General features: G+C 33.9%; 3 protein-coding genes across 4 annotated transcripts; all 3 read right to left on the bottom strand.

Annotated features, from left to right (window-relative positions):
* Positions 1 to 7: 7 nt before the first annotated feature.
* LOC17882453 (receptor-like protein kinase 5) lies at positions 8 to 3,328 on the bottom strand. The gene is made up of 2 exons (XM_006286923.2): positions 621 to 3,328; positions 8 to 552 (listed from the first exon to the last, which is right to left on the bottom strand). Exons 1-2 carry the CDS (start codon positions 3,220 to 3,222, stop codon positions 134 to 136), a joined length of 3,021 nt encoding a protein of 1,006 aa, XP_006286985.1. The 5' UTR covers positions 3,223 to 3,328; the 3' UTR covers positions 8 to 133.
* Positions 3,329 to 8,198: 4,870 nt separating this feature from the next.
* On the bottom strand, positions 8,199 to 10,971 carry LOC17881646 (receptor-like protein 12). Its single transcript, XM_006286381.2, is given in 2 exon segments — positions 8,199 to 8,465; positions 8,467 to 10,971. Coding segments are annotated over 2 exon segments (2,496 nt in total). The 5' UTR covers positions 10,876 to 10,971; the 3' UTR covers positions 8,199 to 8,378.
* A 139-nt stretch (positions 10,972 to 11,110) lies between these two features.
* LOC17884655 (ent-kaurene oxidase, chloroplastic) lies at positions 11,111 to 13,868 on the bottom strand. 2 transcript variants are annotated; one of them, XM_023780641.1, is made up of 7 exons: positions 13,596 to 13,868; positions 13,234 to 13,394; positions 12,816 to 12,977; positions 12,581 to 12,721; positions 12,230 to 12,484; positions 11,806 to 12,168; positions 11,111 to 11,634 (listed from the first exon to the last, which is right to left on the bottom strand). In XM_023780641.1, the coding sequence occupies exons 1-7, from the start codon at positions 13,723 to 13,725 to the stop codon at positions 11,314 to 11,316; spliced, it is 1,533 nt and encodes a 510-aa protein (XP_023636409.1). In that variant the 5' UTR covers positions 13,726 to 13,868; the 3' UTR covers positions 11,111 to 11,313. The 2 variants fall into 2 exon arrangements, with proteins under 2 accessions (XP_023636409.1, XP_006287549.1); XM_006287487.2 differs by having other exon boundaries at positions 11,806 to 12,162; positions 13,596 to 13,866.
* Between the last annotated feature and the right edge of the window lie 2,634 nt (positions 13,869 to 16,502).

Genomic DNA, 16,502 nt, shown 5'->3' with positions numbered 1-16,502 from the left:
TTCATTCTAAACATAAAGAGTTTTCAGATTTATTACTCTTTAACTAAAGCTTACATTAGTTTACAATTTCTAAATACATATGTACATTCTCTATAGCCGAACAAAAAACAACTTCGAAAGTTGTAATCATTGGTTATACAAAACCTAAATCTTCATCTTGTACCCTTTTACTTGTCCTTCGACCTGATAAACTAATGAGCAGAGGTGCCTCGTGTGCCTCTGTCACAGTTTTTTTTGTCGCATCAGCTCCTTGTTGGCGAAGAACATACAAGATCTCTTTCATGGAAGGTCTATGACTAGGCAATGTGTTAGTACACATGAGACCTAGCTTGAAAACTGTTGTCATCGCCTCTGCCGTGGAAGCTTCTTTGATGTCCTCATCAAACGCCTCTGCGGTAGGTTTCCCAGACTGGTAATGTCTCCATGACCAATCTGCTAAGTTTGTGTGTTCATCTCCGTTGTTTCCTTCTCTTCCAGTCACTAGCTCTAGCAAAACTACCCCGAAGCTGTACACATCTATCTTCTCATCCACCTTTGATGTATATGCATATTCTGCAACATAAGAATGTTAGAGATAGCACTATGAATTAGAATTTTGGTAAGGGATTTATGAATAATACCTGGAGCAATGTAACCAAATGATCCAGCAACAGCTGACATGGTATGAGGTTCTTGGTTTTGCTTAATCAACAACTTAGCCAACCCGAAATCTGCAATCTTGGCGTTGAATTCAGAATCAAGCAAGATGTTGCTTGACTTGACATCTCTATGTATGATCGCGGGAGTGCAATCATGATGCATATAGCAAAGTCCTTGAGCTGCTCCAACCGCGATATTCAACCTCTGCGACCAATTCAAGTCATTAGCATCAATAGTACCGCTCTTCTTCTTGCCATGTAGCCATTGATCAAGACTGCGTTTTTCGAGATACTCATACACTAGAAGCTTTGAATCCTCCCTCGAGATACAACACAGTAGTTTCACTATATTTGCGTGCCTGATCGTTCCTAGAATCTCAACTTCAGCAATGAACTCTTTCTCAAGTTTCTTGTCCAGTTTCTTGCTGTCCCATATCCTCTTCACCGCCACGCATTGTCCCGAGCTTTCGACGAATATCTTGTAAACTTTTCCCGATCCACCACTCCCGATCACATTGTGTTCCATCATATGCGACACGATGTCTGATTCGACAAAGTCTACTCTTTGAAACGAAGTCAGTTTCCACGTCTCTAAACCACTCCCGCTTCTTTGTTTCCTAGTGAAATTCCGAATCATAAAGAACGTTACAAACAGAGTGATGGCGAAAAGCAGAGCCGCAATGACGAGAATCATCGCTAGGATCTTCCCCGGGAAACCTTTCGACCTCCCAAGCACTTTCCGACAATCCGGTAAGTTAATAACCGGTTTGTCTGCACAGAGATTAGAGTTGTTCAAGAAACTTCTCTCGTACGCAAGATTATCAAGTTGGTATGGAATCTCCCCGATGAACCTATTCGATGACAAATCAAGTATCGTCAGCTCCAAACTCCCGATCTCCGGAGGGATTTCACCGGAAAATTGATTCTCCGATAGGTCAAGATTGATCAACCGTGGCAACAATCCTAAACCTCTCGGAATTTTCCCGGAAAGCTTGTTCTTGGATAAACTTAACGTTACCAAAGACTTCCATGAGATGATCTCATCGGGTAACTCACCGGAGAGATCATTCTCGTTAAGAAACACCGATATCAGATTTGAAAGAGAAGTCAACTCCTTCGGAATCTCACCGGAAAACCGATTGTTTCGCGCGTTAAACTCAACTAGAGAAGACCACGTACCGATCTTCCGAGGAATCTCACCGGAAAATTGATTGTTATCGATCTCGATCCTCGACATGTTCCAAGCAACAGTCTCCGGTAATTTTCCGGTGAATGAGTTGTTACTCACCTGTAAACTATACATACTTGGAGCAGTCCAGATCTGAGATGGAAACTCACCGGAGAAGCCATTGTTCTGTAACTGAACCGTCAAGAGCGTCGTACAGTCTCCGAGCGACTTAGGGATTTCTCCGGTGAGATTGTTCGAGTACACCACCACACCTAGAAGCTTACCTCCGTTACACAAATTCTCCGGTAATTTCCCGGTTAACTGATTCTGCGAAACTTCGAACCGCTCCAGCTTCGAATTAAACCCAATATCCGCCGGTATTTCTCCGGTTAACTTGTTGGTGAAGATCATAAGCTCCTTCAATTCCGGTAATTTCCCGATAACCGGCGGGATTTCTCCGGTTAACTCGTTATAAAACAAGTTCAAAACTTCTAATTTCTTTAGATTCCCGATTGAAACCGGAATCGAACCGGTTAAATTATTAGCAGAGAGATCAAGCTTTACCATGTTAACCGCCGAGATAGATTTGGGGATTTCTCCGGTGAAATGATTAGCGTAGAGATAAAGCTCGGTGAGATTCTTCAACCCGAATAAATCATCTGGGATCCGACCCGTTAAATTGTTAACCGATAAATCAACGTGAATAAGATCCGTCATGTTTTCGAAAACAACGGCTGAGATTTCTCCGATCAGATTCATCTCCGATAACCACATATACTTGAGTTTCTTCAATTTCCCAAACTCCGTCGGAAGCTTCGCCGGAGTAAACTTATCGTTTAACGCTAGTCGAAGTTCTTCGAGCTCCGACAAGTCTCCGATCTCCGACGGGAAGGTACCGTCGTATTCGCTCATGTACAGATTCAAAACCTTGAGCTTCGAGATCCGTCCAAGACTCTTCGGTATATCTCCGGCGAAGGAGTTAGCCGCTAAGTCGAGATGCTCGAGTTCCGGCGAGAGACGATTGATATCGCCGGGAAGTGAACCGTTGAAGTAGTTCTGAGATAGATCGAGATACTTCAGCTTCGTGCAGTTGTAAAGAACCGTCGGAAACTCGCCGGAGAAGAGATTATAAGACAAATCGAGGAATTGGAGATTTGGGAAATCGCAAATCGTCGTCGGAACAGTCCCGGTGAAGTTCTGGTTCTGGAAATTGATCTCGGTGACGTTTCCGGCGGTGCAAGTTATCAAAGGCCAGTCGCACGGTGAAGATGTGTTGTTCCATTGCCGGAGAGACGTTGGGTCGCCGAGAACGCGTTTCAGGTTCAGAAGCGTTGACCGGTCGTTGGTCTGAGAAAATACGGATAAGGGTATTGAGGTGAGGAAGAAGAAGAGATAGAGTAAGGGTAAAAGAGTCATTTCACATAAATTTGTTAGTTTTGAGGATTTGCCGGGAAATTACGGCAGCCGAGTTTGACACTGAATGTGTGAAATGGAAAGTTATATAGAGAGAGAGGTTTATACAAAAAAGTCGTTAGGTGAGAGATTTGGTCCATTTGGAGAACTTGGTTGACGTAACTAACGTTACATACACACGTGATGTGATACAATATGAATATGTAAATGATTTTTCTTATATTTTTTTTCTAGAATATAAGAAAAATTAAAATATAGACATGGTCACGATATAGTAACGAAATTGTATTTAAAATATTATATTTCTTTAACGTCATATAAAATCTGATAGACGGGAATGATTGTTAACTACATATAAAATTTAAAATATTGAAAATATTGAAATTTTTTAAAATTTTAGTGTTATTAATATTTTAACTCTACACTAAGTTTATATGGGTCATTTTACTATTTCTTAATAACTCCGACATAAAACATGAATAATTAAACTGATTTAGTAAAGTTTGATATTATGCAATCTTGATAATTATATATTATATAAATTCCAAGAAAATCTATCAGTTTTAAAAAACATGAATTACAAAGAAAATGTTTATCCAAAATCTAGTATGTGTAAATTTGTTGTTCAAATGGTTATAGTTAGTTAGCTAAATAATGCTTTGTTTTTTTAATTAAAAAACCTAACAATAACTAAATTAATGGTGACGAAAAAAAAACTAAATTAATGATTAGGAGTCTGTAAATAATTAAAGATTTTTATTGAGAAATACTCCTTTGGGTGTACCCTTTTTAAAAAATACCCTCTTTTACCTAGTCAATTTTTAAAATACCCCTATTTAAATGTAAAAAATTATAAAAATTTATACGGTTTCTAAGGTACTTCTAGATAAAATCCTACTGGGAGATTCAATCCGAAAAATATAAGGTTTTTAAACGGGTTTTAATACATTTATACGATATTTATGAAAGATATATAAAATTTTACACATTTATAAAGGTAATTTGTGTGTATATTTATAAATTTACACAAATATTTGGACAAATTTCAACATTTTAGTGGCTTTTTTATAAAGTTTAATTTGAAAGGAGTAGTTTTGAAATTCCTCATTAAATTAAATCAAAATTATAATTTGATTAATAAGAATGAGATTTAGTAATTAGTACATTGAACCATTTAAGATATTATCTTAATTAAAAACTATATTTAAAACCAAAAGTTGGATCATACCAACATTTTTTGCCATAACTAATTTATTTTTGGTGTTAATAGTTATAAAGTAAAACGGTTTGGTTACGATTTAAAATATGGTTATAATTTGATTTTGTTCATACTTATATAATAAAAATATTAGTCGATGAAAATGATCTTTTCATTTGGGGGGAGGAGTTGGATAATAATAATTGGTGGAAAATATCATATACTTGTAAGTTATAACTGAAATCTGTTCATGCAAAAAAAAAAAAAAATCAAAGAGATAATGATATTTTTGATAACTAGTGAGTGGTAACTGTTTGATGTTTTCAGCAATAACGAATCGCGAAATCTAATTGCGTGGTCTGACCTTTTTTTGTATTGTCTTTATTATTGTTTTCTTTTCATATTAGAGCAACTTGATGAAAAATGTGAGAAACTTTCCTGAAATTTGTCTATATTCATCGATTTCAACTTTATATCTTTTGGAGTTATTTTCATTAATGATTCTGTTTACATTTTTGTGTTAGTTTCGGAGAAGCTGCAAACGAAATTTTTATTTAGAGATTTGAAGATTAATTTTGGATAACAATAACGATTGGAGTTGTGGAAACCATATAATTTGATAATTGAGATTTTTTTGAGAAATACTCTTTTTGGTGTACCTCTTTTCAAAAATACTTTTTTAATCTATTTATATTAAAAAAATATCTATGTTTAAATTTAAAAATTATAAAGTTTTATATGGTTTATAAGATACTTCTATATAATAATTACTATACTGCGAGATTCGATGCAAATATTTTATAATTTTTAAGAGGTTTTAAATCGTTTTTACAAATTTTTCAAGATTTTAAAAAGTTTTTAAAAGGGTTTATAAGATTTTTAAAAGGTTTTAAAATTTTATTTTTACCCTATTTATGAAAGATATATAAAATTTTATACACGTACAAATATAGTTTGTGTATATATTTATAAGGTTATACACATATTTGGATAAATTTCAAAAACTTTTGTTGTTTTTTTATAAAACTTGAAAAAACTATTTTTAAAATGTAATATTTGAAAATGAGTATTTTTGAAATTCTTCCATTATTATTTTAGTTATAGATTTTGATATATTTTTTTCTTCTTTATTAATTTTCTACCCCCGCTGCCGTAATTTTCAAATTATATAAATATTTAAAACTGATACCCAAAAATATATTTTCATTAGCATTCATATTTATTAAATTTTCATTTTATTTACTTTTTACACACAAATTAATAGATTAAATTCCATTCGTTAATACACATTAGAGAGCATATCGGTTAAGCATCAATAATACTATCCATATGATATTATTAGATGCGTTCTAGAAACATATATACGACCGTATAATTATTAAAGTCTTTAATATGCTAATCTATAGTCTATAGAGGTGTTCGAATCAAAGAGTACCATATAACAAAGTCACGAGTAATTAATGATAATAGATCATCCAATTCCTCTGAATTTGTAATTGCCAAGAAACTTGTGCCTTTTGAAAAGTCTTCAAAGTAAAGTCAAAGTAATCTAGAACAAAATTGATTCTTATAATAATATATTCCAGCTAATTATGATTATATCTTCAAAACTAGCACTACTTCTTTGTGGAGTTGCCACTGAGCGCACTTAGTATATAGAGGAAACTAATAGGAAGTTTCATAACTGAAGCCTTAATCGAAGAAGATTACTAGTAATCAACTAATCATAGTAAATAAATTAAGTTTAAGTGAATAAGATATTTGAGATGTGCATATCTACATTAGGAACGAGTTTTACTAATTTTGAAAATTAACATGATCTTCAATGGCTATATTACACACATGTAAAAAAAAAAGGTGAAAATATCATGAGTTTTTTTTAAAGAGATTAATTTGAATTTTATCTATCCGGATTAGCAGTTAAAAATAAAATTATTCAGAACACAGTTTTAGAATCCCTTTATGAAATGCTACTTGTATTACAAGTTATGTTTTAATAATGTTATGTCTATGATTATATTTACAATTACTCTTTACATTTCACAAAAAGTGTCGTTTAAAGTTTTTGTTTTGTTTTATAAACAATGTCATTTTGTGTATTTAACGTTGTTTTACATAGTTTTCTTAATTTATATGAAAATATATCAAAAATAACACTTTTTGTAAAACATATAAAGTATTAATTTATCGATTAAATATCAAAAATTATATTAATGTATCGTGATGGTATTTTATTTAGTATTATTAGTTTATAAATTTCAAATTGTATAAAGATGATATACTCCCAATGTTCTAGTTAGTAAATGAAACTACTTAAGATTATTTCCAAAAAAGAAAAAATATTTATTTAATACAAGTAAAAATTATTTATCTATTCAAACGGGTTATTTATGGAGTAATCAATTAGTATTTATTTTTAAATAAAAACAAAATTATCTATTTGGTATAAAGCATACGAGAGAAGAACCAATCAAACCTTAACTATGAACTCAATTTGAGGTTTATATTTAAGCTCATAACATAATCGACTACCAAATGGGAGTAGTTAATTAACCACTCAAAAGATTCCAAACATGAAAGTTATACCAATCCCTTTTTCAAAAATTTGAATAAAATTTATAGTTAAATTAACTATTGAACGAATTCAATTTAACTAATAATAATAATAATAACGAATTGAATTTAATAGTTCTAATAATTGAATAAAATTTATATTTAATTTACGCACGTTGTCTGTTATTGAACGTTGACTAGTCAATTCAACACTCCACAAGATACATGCGTGCGGACCCCTTGATGATTTATTTAGCTGTCTAGAAATAACAAAGTTGTCAATTTCAAAGACTTTCGAATATTGTATTGTCTGTGAAATTCTGTTTTTGTTCTCTTAATTGGATATTTGTATTTTTTTCAGTATAAATTATCATTAAATATAATATAAATATACATAAACAAATTGAGATTAAATTATATTTTTAAAATTTGTCATCACCTAGATGGCAAAATCTAGCTTTTCATTAAAATTTCGAATACAAAATTTTAGAAGTGTACTTTGTTATTTTCTCCTCCACATATTGTAAATATATTATGTATCGATGAAAATAGTTAGGCGTTAAACGTGTAATAATTTACTACCTCATATTTCAAATGTTTACTCACGAATCTAGATGATTTTATACGATATAAATTATTTATAAAAAAATATTATAAACAATAAAACCAATATTATGAAAATATTTTATATAATATATAAATATATTACAATATTAACAGTATTAAGAATTATATTTTAAAAATATGGAAAATAAACTTAGTAACTTTAAATGTGTAATAAAAAAACTAAAATAAGTAATAAAAAAGACATGCGATTTTAGGTGATCAAAACGTTCATTTAGGTGTGGCATCGGTGTCTAACGTTCCTATATGCATATGATACGCATTCGTTTCATTATTTGGCTGGTGATACGCATTCGTTTCTCCACGGAAACTCGAATGCGGCCGTGGAGAACGTAATGAATCACGAGATCATCTTTTCTTTAGATGTCCATATTTCTTAACTATTCGTTTGGCTTTGGCATGATCATTGCTGCAGAAAAAAGAAAGTACGACCTCAGCTTCGAGATCTCTTCCAACCATCTTTTGCATTTTCGATGTCACTAAAAAATGTTCATATGCATGTTGTTAACCAAACAAGAAAAACCACTCATAATTAGATTTATATATATAGTGGCGACATATATGATTTTTGTGCAGCCATGGATAGAAATTATTCTCCTGCCTATAATAAATATACTCCATCTTTTCAAATTGAGTACTTACATATATAATTATTTGGGTAACATAACAATGAGCGAAAAGCTGAAAAAGTCTGGTTTCATAAAGACATGAAAATTCACAAACCTGGTGTGCTCAAACCAGATTGTACTGTTCTCCTCGTTTGCTCTTCCGTCAGTTCAAAACATTACGTCTCTAACTCTAATGCGTTTGTGGTGCTTGTGCGTATGTTTCGGATAGGAGTCATGAGCCACTTTGGTTTGTAAGAAACCAATAATGTATCCCATCATCAATCCAAAGACAAGACCAGATATGTATCCAACAGCAGCTGCTGTCCAATTTATCACCTCTTCTTTACCTTCTTCAGGCTCTGGCATTTTGGACTGTTGTGATGTTTTCTCATGGATATCTACACAAATTTCTTTAAGTGAAGGGCCAAAGAGTCTCGGGTTGTCCGCGAAAGAAGAGCAAAGCTGTGTTTGAAACTGAGTGCCCCCTGGTAGTAAACCTACAAATTGGTTATGAGAGAAGTTCATGACCGCTAGGTATGAGAGGTTCCCTAGCTCTTGTGGAATTTCTCCTGAAAGCTTGTTTTGAGAAATATCTAATGATTCGAGCTCTTTCAGGTTTCCCATTGATGATGGGATGCGGCCAATGAAACCATTGTTCGACAAGTTGAGCACATGAAGCTCTTTCAGTAGACCAATGGACTTTGGAATCTCTCCTTCAAATTTGTTTCCAGAAAAATCAATTGTTGTAAAGATTTTTAGGATACGTACCATCTCCATTTTTATGCCTTTATTCATCACGACTATTGAATCACTGTAATAGTTTGTCCCCATGTACTGCTCTTCGGTTTTTCCAAGTGAGAACATTGCAGTCCAATTGACAAAAAAATATAGTGACAAAGTTCCATTAAAGTGATTACCAGATATGTCGATGATTCGCAACTTAGAAAACCCGGTTTGATGTATCGATCCATGGAATGCATTGGAGCGAAGGACAAGAACTTGTAGTTCTTGAAGAGAACCCAACCAAAAAGGGAACGTATCATTGATTTTGTTGCTTTCCACATTGAGAACTTCAAGAGAAGAGATACGGACCAAAGATCTTGGAAGCTTTCCCACTAGTTGGTTATGACCAATGTCAAGCGATATTACACTTGTAGATATATTCTCTGGAACACTTCCACTAAGACGATTCTTTCTAAGATTTAAAACTTCAAGAGTACTTAAGTTTCCTATGCAACGAGGGATTGAACCATTGAATTGGTTGGTAGATAAATCAAGAAGGATTAGAGAGCGCAACACACATATGAAAGATGGAATCTTTCCATTGAAAGTGTTGTTGGAAAGATTCACGTACGCCAGATTTGGTAGCATCCATAACCAGCTAGGAGCTTGACCTTTGATTTTGTAGTTAGAAATATCTATTGAACCGGAGAAGCCATTGTTCTGTAACTGAAACGTAAAGAGCGTCGTACAGTCTCCGAGCGACTTAGGGATTTCTCCGGTGAGATTGTTCGAGTACACCACCACACCTAGAAGCTTACCTCCGTTACACAAATTCTCCGGTAATTTCCCGGTTAACTGATTCTGCGAAACTTTGAACTGCTCCAGCTTCGAATTAAACCCAATATCCGCCGGTATTTCTCCGGTTAACTTGTTGGTGAAGATCATAAGCTCCTTCAATTCCGGTAATTTCCCGATAACCGGCGGGATTTCTCCGGTTAACTCGTTATAAAACAAGTTCAAAACCTCTAATTTCTTTAGATTCCCGATTGAAACCGGAATCGAACCGGTTAAATTATTAGCAGAGAGATCAAGCTTTACCATGTTAACCGCCGAGATAGATTTGGGGATTTCTCCGGTGAAATGATTAGCGTAGAGATAAAGCTCGGTGAGATTCTTCAACCCGAATAAATCATCTGGGATCCGACCCGTTAAATTGTTAACCGATAAATCAACGTGAATAAGATCCGTCATGTTTTCGAAAACAACGGCTGAGATTTCTCCGATCAGATTCATCTCCGATAGCCACATGTACTTGAGTTTCTTCAATTTCCCATACTCCGTCGGAAGCTTCGCCGGAGTAAACTTATCGTTTAACGCTAATTTAAGTTCTTCGAGCTCCGACAAGTCTCCAATCTCCGACGGAAACGTACCGTCGTATTCGCTCTGGTACAGATTCAATACCTTAAGCTTCGAGATCCGTCCGATGTTCTTTGGGATATCTCCGGCGAAGGAGTTAGCCGCGAGATCAAGATGCTCGAGTTCCGGCGAGAGACAGTTGATGTCTTCGGGAAGTGAGCCGTTGAAGTAGTTCTGAGAGAGATCGAGATACTTCAGCTTCGTGCAGTTGTAAAGAACCGTCGGAAACTCGCCGGAGAAGAGATTAAAAGACAAATCTAGGGATTTGAGATTCGGGAAATCGCAAATCTTCGTCGGAACTGTCCCGGTGAAGTTCTGGTTCTGGAAGTTAATCTCGGTGACGTTTCCGGCGGTGCAAGTGATACACGGCCAGTTGCACGGTGAAGATGTGTCGTTCCATAGCCGGAGAGACGGTGGGTCGCCGAGAACGCTTTTCAGGTTCAGAAGCGTTGACTGGTCGTTGATTTGTGAAAATACAGATAAGGGTATTGAGGTGAGGACGAAGAAGAGCAATAGTAAGGGTAAAATCGTCATTCTAGAAACTTTTGTTGGTTTTGGCTTTTTCCCGGGAAATTTAGAGCAACCGAGTTTGACCGGTTTAACGTGTTAATTAAATGGATACAAATTTGAAGCCTTTTTATAGAACTGAGCCACGTCACACCCGTTTACTCACAGTCTCACATCACATAGACTTGACAAATCTAGATCTTAAGAAGAAAATTACATTTGTTGTAGATTAAGTATTATTTAGTAAGAGTTTCTAGAAAAATTACGAGCATAATTATTTTTTATAACGTCTTATTACGAGTATACTATATAACGTCTTAATACGTTGTACTACTAATACCATTAACTGTGACAACAACCAAAAAAAAGTCCGACCCAAAAGGAGTAGAACAATAATACTTAGACAGTTCATTCAACAGACGAAAGTAAAAGCTAATAGAGGAAACAAGAGCATCATCGTTTTCTTTAAGAACGCCTTGGATTGATAATAGCCATGAGAGGATAGAGCTTCTGAGAGGTCAAGCCATAGGTATCAACATTCTCTTCCTCGCCGTCGTCTCTAAGCTTCCATTCAAATTCTTGAACTAGTCTCCCAATGGCAATGCCTGCCATGAGTGATGCTTGAAGTGCACCAGCACAAACCCTTTTTCCCGCTCCGAACGCCATTGTCTTGTAAAGATCTGACGCTTCGTATTTTCCATCGTCTAGAAACCTCTCTGGTAGCCACTCCTCTGGTCTCTCCCAACGCTTCTTGTCCATGTTGCATCCGTATATGTTTATTGCTATCTACATATCAAGATTTCAAAGTAGACTTTGTAGATGAACTTCAAAATGTGATCTGACTAAGGAGTATTAAGTATACAGTTCAGGATATTGCAGGGACGGTACATTAGGGACGAGACAAGACAAGACTTTTGCTCACTCCTAGTGATGGCTTTAGTGAAGATGATAATTTACCTCACTTCCTGCGGGGACATGGTAGCCTCCGATTTGGGTATCCTCGTGGGCAAAGCGAATGGGAACTAGAGGAGCCGGACTGTATTTTCTAAGTGTTTCATGGAAGACTCCATTGAGATAAGGAACTTGAGGCAATTGCTCTTCTTTGATAGTTTCTGCTCCGCAGACGTTTTGGATTTCTCTACACAGATGATCTTGGACACTTGGATGCTTCGCGAGCTCATAAATCGCCCATTCAGTTGTGACCAAAGTCGTGTCAGATGTTTCAATAATCGTCTCCCAAACCAAGATTGCAATTTGCTCCATGGTTAGTGTTTTTGCCTCCGACATCAAGAAGTTGAGATAGCAATCATCATCCTGTTTCTGAGTAGGGATCAGATCAGAGGAGCGAGTCAATAAAGGATGACATTTATACAAACCATACCGTTTCGGAATCGTTCTGCTTCAGACTATCTTGAATTAGAGCATTCATCACTGCAAGTCTACGTTTATGCTTTTCCTGGATTCTTGCTTCAAAACTTTTATTCGGAATCCATTTTAAGTATGGGAAGAAGTCTCTCCAATCAACATCAATTGCACCCTCCATCATGTCATGCACTAAAACCTCGAAGATCTCGTTTCTCGACAAAGTCACACCGAGTTCCTCAACATAAATGGATTCAACATCTTTCCCAAAGGCCTATGAGAAAAAAAATAACCACTTTTTATCTTCTCTAGACCAACAAACAATAGAACTGTATGTTTACTGGAAGTATAGCGTAAACAAAATACTCACTTGCTTCAAGGCTACACCAAAAAGCTCATGCTCGAATATAGCTCTGAAGTTTACAGGTTCTTGCGGATGGTCCCTCGTGTGGGCATGCAACTTGGAAGACACATTCTCAATGAGGGCATCTCTGTAGTGCCTTTTTCGTTTCTGCGAAAAAAATCAACACAACTAAAACCTTGATTCAGTTTGCCACAAAAGTACATCACAGAGATGCTACAAGATAAATGAACTGTAAATTCACCTGTGCATTAGCACCCAAAAGGCCATTCAAAATACACCGTTTCACCAATTTGTGGAAATCATCATAATCACTAGTAGCAACCATAGATTTGTCACAAGTGAGGACTGTCAACGCATTTGACAACTTCCTTGTCGAAATGGATGAAAACCGAGTAACCATGGCCTGAAATACAAACCACATAACCAACACCCTATCATTCAACTCTTCCAGTGAAAGCATCAAGTCATCAACTCAGATTTCCACATAAGCAAATCAGTTCAGATTAGTGCTAAGGGACATCTTGATCATTAACTAGTGTAAGGCTTTGTTCTTATGTTCTTGATTGTAATCGACAATTTAAGATCGAAAAAGGAACCATTTTGCTACTTTTCATCAGTAATCAAGTTCCAAAGCTATCAATCAAACATATAAAGCTAACCTCTTTAGCAGTCTCGGTTGAATTGAGGACAATAAGAGAGGAAGAACCCATCTTTATAGAGTAAATAGGACCATAAACCTCTGACCATCTAGTGAAAGTCTTGTGAGGCTTCTTCTCTTTTAGTTGCAGCAAGTTCCCAATAACCGGAAGCCCTGGCACCACTGCATAAACACAACAACTTTAAACTCTCAAAGTTCCAATTTTTAAGTGATCCTTTCAATCTAGCTAACTAGACTTGTTCCTGAATCACTAAAACCAAACAAAGTCTCAAACTTTATCAATTCAAATCATCAGAGAACCAAACCCATGAATCCCAAAACCCAGATAACTCAAATTCGAAGAAGAAAAGAACAAAAACAAACCTGGAACAGAGGGGAGAGTAGAAACTTCAGACATGTTCTTTCTGGTGGTGAGGGAGAGTAGTTTCTTGAAGAAGATGATGAAGATGAAGGAGGAGACAACAAAACCAAGGAGAATGGAGAAAAAGGCCATGGAAGGAGAGTGACTGGTTTGTTGCTGATGTGATTTAAGAGAAGACAATGATGAAGTGATGCATTCATCTTGTATAGTGAAGAGAAAGGAAAGTTTGGATTTTTCCTTTTTATTGGCATTTGGGAAGTTTTGATTTTACCTATATGTATGTGTATATCCGTTCAATGATCCTCCTCATGGGTGCATCAGTTTTCATGTTATCTTCTTATTAAAAAAATAATTCTAAATAAAGTGACATGATAATGTGATTAAGATATGGTTAAATTAATGTCATAAAGTACAAAAGGAGAAGAATATTCATAATTTATAGGTTTCATTTTACTATAGCAAAAATATAGTATAGTAAAGAAAATATATAATTCTAATTCAAGAAAGATTAACGAGAATTTTTGAGAAATACCCTTTTTGGTGTACCTTTTTAAAAATATCTCACTTTTCTATCCATTTTCAAAAATACCCCTTTTCAAATATGAAAAATTATAAACATTTATATGGTTAATAAGGTACATCGAGGTCATCATTACTACTGGGAGACTAAATCCAAATATTTATAAGGTTTTAAAAGGTTTTAAAAGGTTGTAAACGGCATTTATAATGTTTTTATAAGGTATTTAAAAGGTTTACACAATTTTTATAAGGTTTTTAAAAGGTTTTTAAAAGATATTTATACGGTATTTATGAAATATATATATAAATCTACACACATAAACATAATAAAATCTCTCAATATATGAGTTTAAAGTTTAAACAAGTTTTTGTTTTTCCTTTATTTTTTAAGTTCTACATATAACATAAAAGAAATGTTGTAGAATGGCTCAAGACTCAAGAGTATTAATATATAGATTATCCCACAAAAAATGTTATTATTGTTGTTTAAATTTGTTCACTAATACCCACTATGTATTTTATTCTATCTCTTTAGCTAATTTATTTTATTAAAAACATGTAAAATACACAACACTTCTTCACTTTTCTCTTAAAATCTTAGGTTTGACATCCACAAATCCAACATTTCTTACATCTTATGATCTTTGATGTTGCCAAATAACGTTGCATCGACAATAGTGAAACTTATCCAACATTTGTAATGTTAGATCTCACTATTCCATTCATCTCAAATTTTGATATATGTCTTAAGTTTATAAATTCGAATTTTGACTCAAGTTAGAGTTTAACATACTCATTTTATAACAAATGTATGCAAAAGATAGTTTAACCTTTCCAACCTTGACAATTCTTGTGACCTACCAAACTCTTAAAACCTTTTGGCAAATGTACATCTTTTTTTGTTTAATTATGAACTAATCATCGATATTTCGTTCACTTCTATGATATAGACGAGATCTAGACTAGAAAAAAATAGTCAAACAAATAATCAAAGCTACAAATTACCAACAACAAGATATATTATTTTGTCTTTGCTTTTAAATGACATTTTACCTCATATGAAAGGATAGGAACGCAAAAATCACTGTAACATATACTTTTTAGTTCAATAAACAATTTGGTTAATTAATAATGGAGAATTCATATATATGATGAAAAACTAAATAAATAAAAAAATTCTTAGAATTAATAGATAAAACGAAAAATAGAAGTAATACTTGTATATAAAAAAAATTAAGTTGTTACGTTTGACTCTTTTGAAATAAAATTTGGTTATATGATTTGTGGCAAAATATTTGTAATTAAACACTAAAAATGATCAATGTGAATCATTTAGAGTTGAAAAATCAAGTATCATCATATTTTCTAGATCAGGATGTTTTTAGCTTAACAATTTCTCGTTTATCATGTTATCTTCTCATTCAACATAAAAGTAACCATTATTTATTCAAGAAATTATGATGTTATGAATATGTTAGAAAACATGAGCGAAAATCTTCTGGAGAAGCAGCAACCACTGGATTTGGAGAGGAAGTCTCTCTCTTTGGACAAGTAGGCTCTCTCTTTAAAGAAACTGACTCTTGCGCTTGAATAAAAGTCTATCTCTTTGGCAGAGAGGTCCTTGGCTTTGGAGATGAATGAATCATTTTTGCGACAAAAGAAATCAAAACTCTAAATTATACGCTGGATTGTCGATCCTCTTTAATATCATGGTTTCAAACTCCTGAGGAAATTCCTAATAAAGCTTTAAGATGAAAACAAAAGACATAATTGATTATGTAAACCTATATTATACATATTCCACATAAAAACAGGAAAAAAGATTATCGTACTAATTCTACTAAAAAAACTCAAAGATAGTTAAAAGTTGTTCAAAACAAACATCACACTCTTTTGTACTTCACTTTGCTCTCTCAATACAACATTTACTATTTGAACTCTAAATTATTTAGCTAGATTCAACCAAATATTCACCAATATATCCGGTTAAATTAAATAAGGGAGAGTTTCAAAAATGTTTATTTTACAATATCAGTTTTTAAAAATGTTCCATCTTTAATATTTTCTTAAAAATGCCTTTAAATTTTTGTATGTAACCTTAGACTATCTTAAATAAATTACATTTATGCATTTATTCCACTTAATCCTTATACATACTTTATATATATAACCAATAAGTACCATATAAAATGTTATAACCTTATAAGACCACCTCCAATGAAGGGTTACACAATATGAATACTTTATCAATATTAAATCAAACTAATTATATGTAGACATGTGTCATATTAAGATTCCAAATAAAAACCAACGTTTCTCAAACAAGCACTTTAAGAACTAGAGGAAAACAATTTCTCATTCTCTTTCCTACATTTTATTTATTTTGTATT

Source organism: Capsella rubella, unplaced genomic scaffold (assembly GCF_000375325.1).
Source record: "Capsella rubella cultivar Monte Gargano unplaced genomic scaffold, Caprub1_0 scaffold_6, whole genome shotgun sequence".
Taxonomy (NCBI): domain Eukaryota; kingdom Viridiplantae; phylum Streptophyta; class Magnoliopsida; order Brassicales; family Brassicaceae; genus Capsella; species Capsella rubella.
Note: the sequence above shows the minus strand (reverse complement) of the source record. Positions and strands in the feature narration are given on the sequence as shown.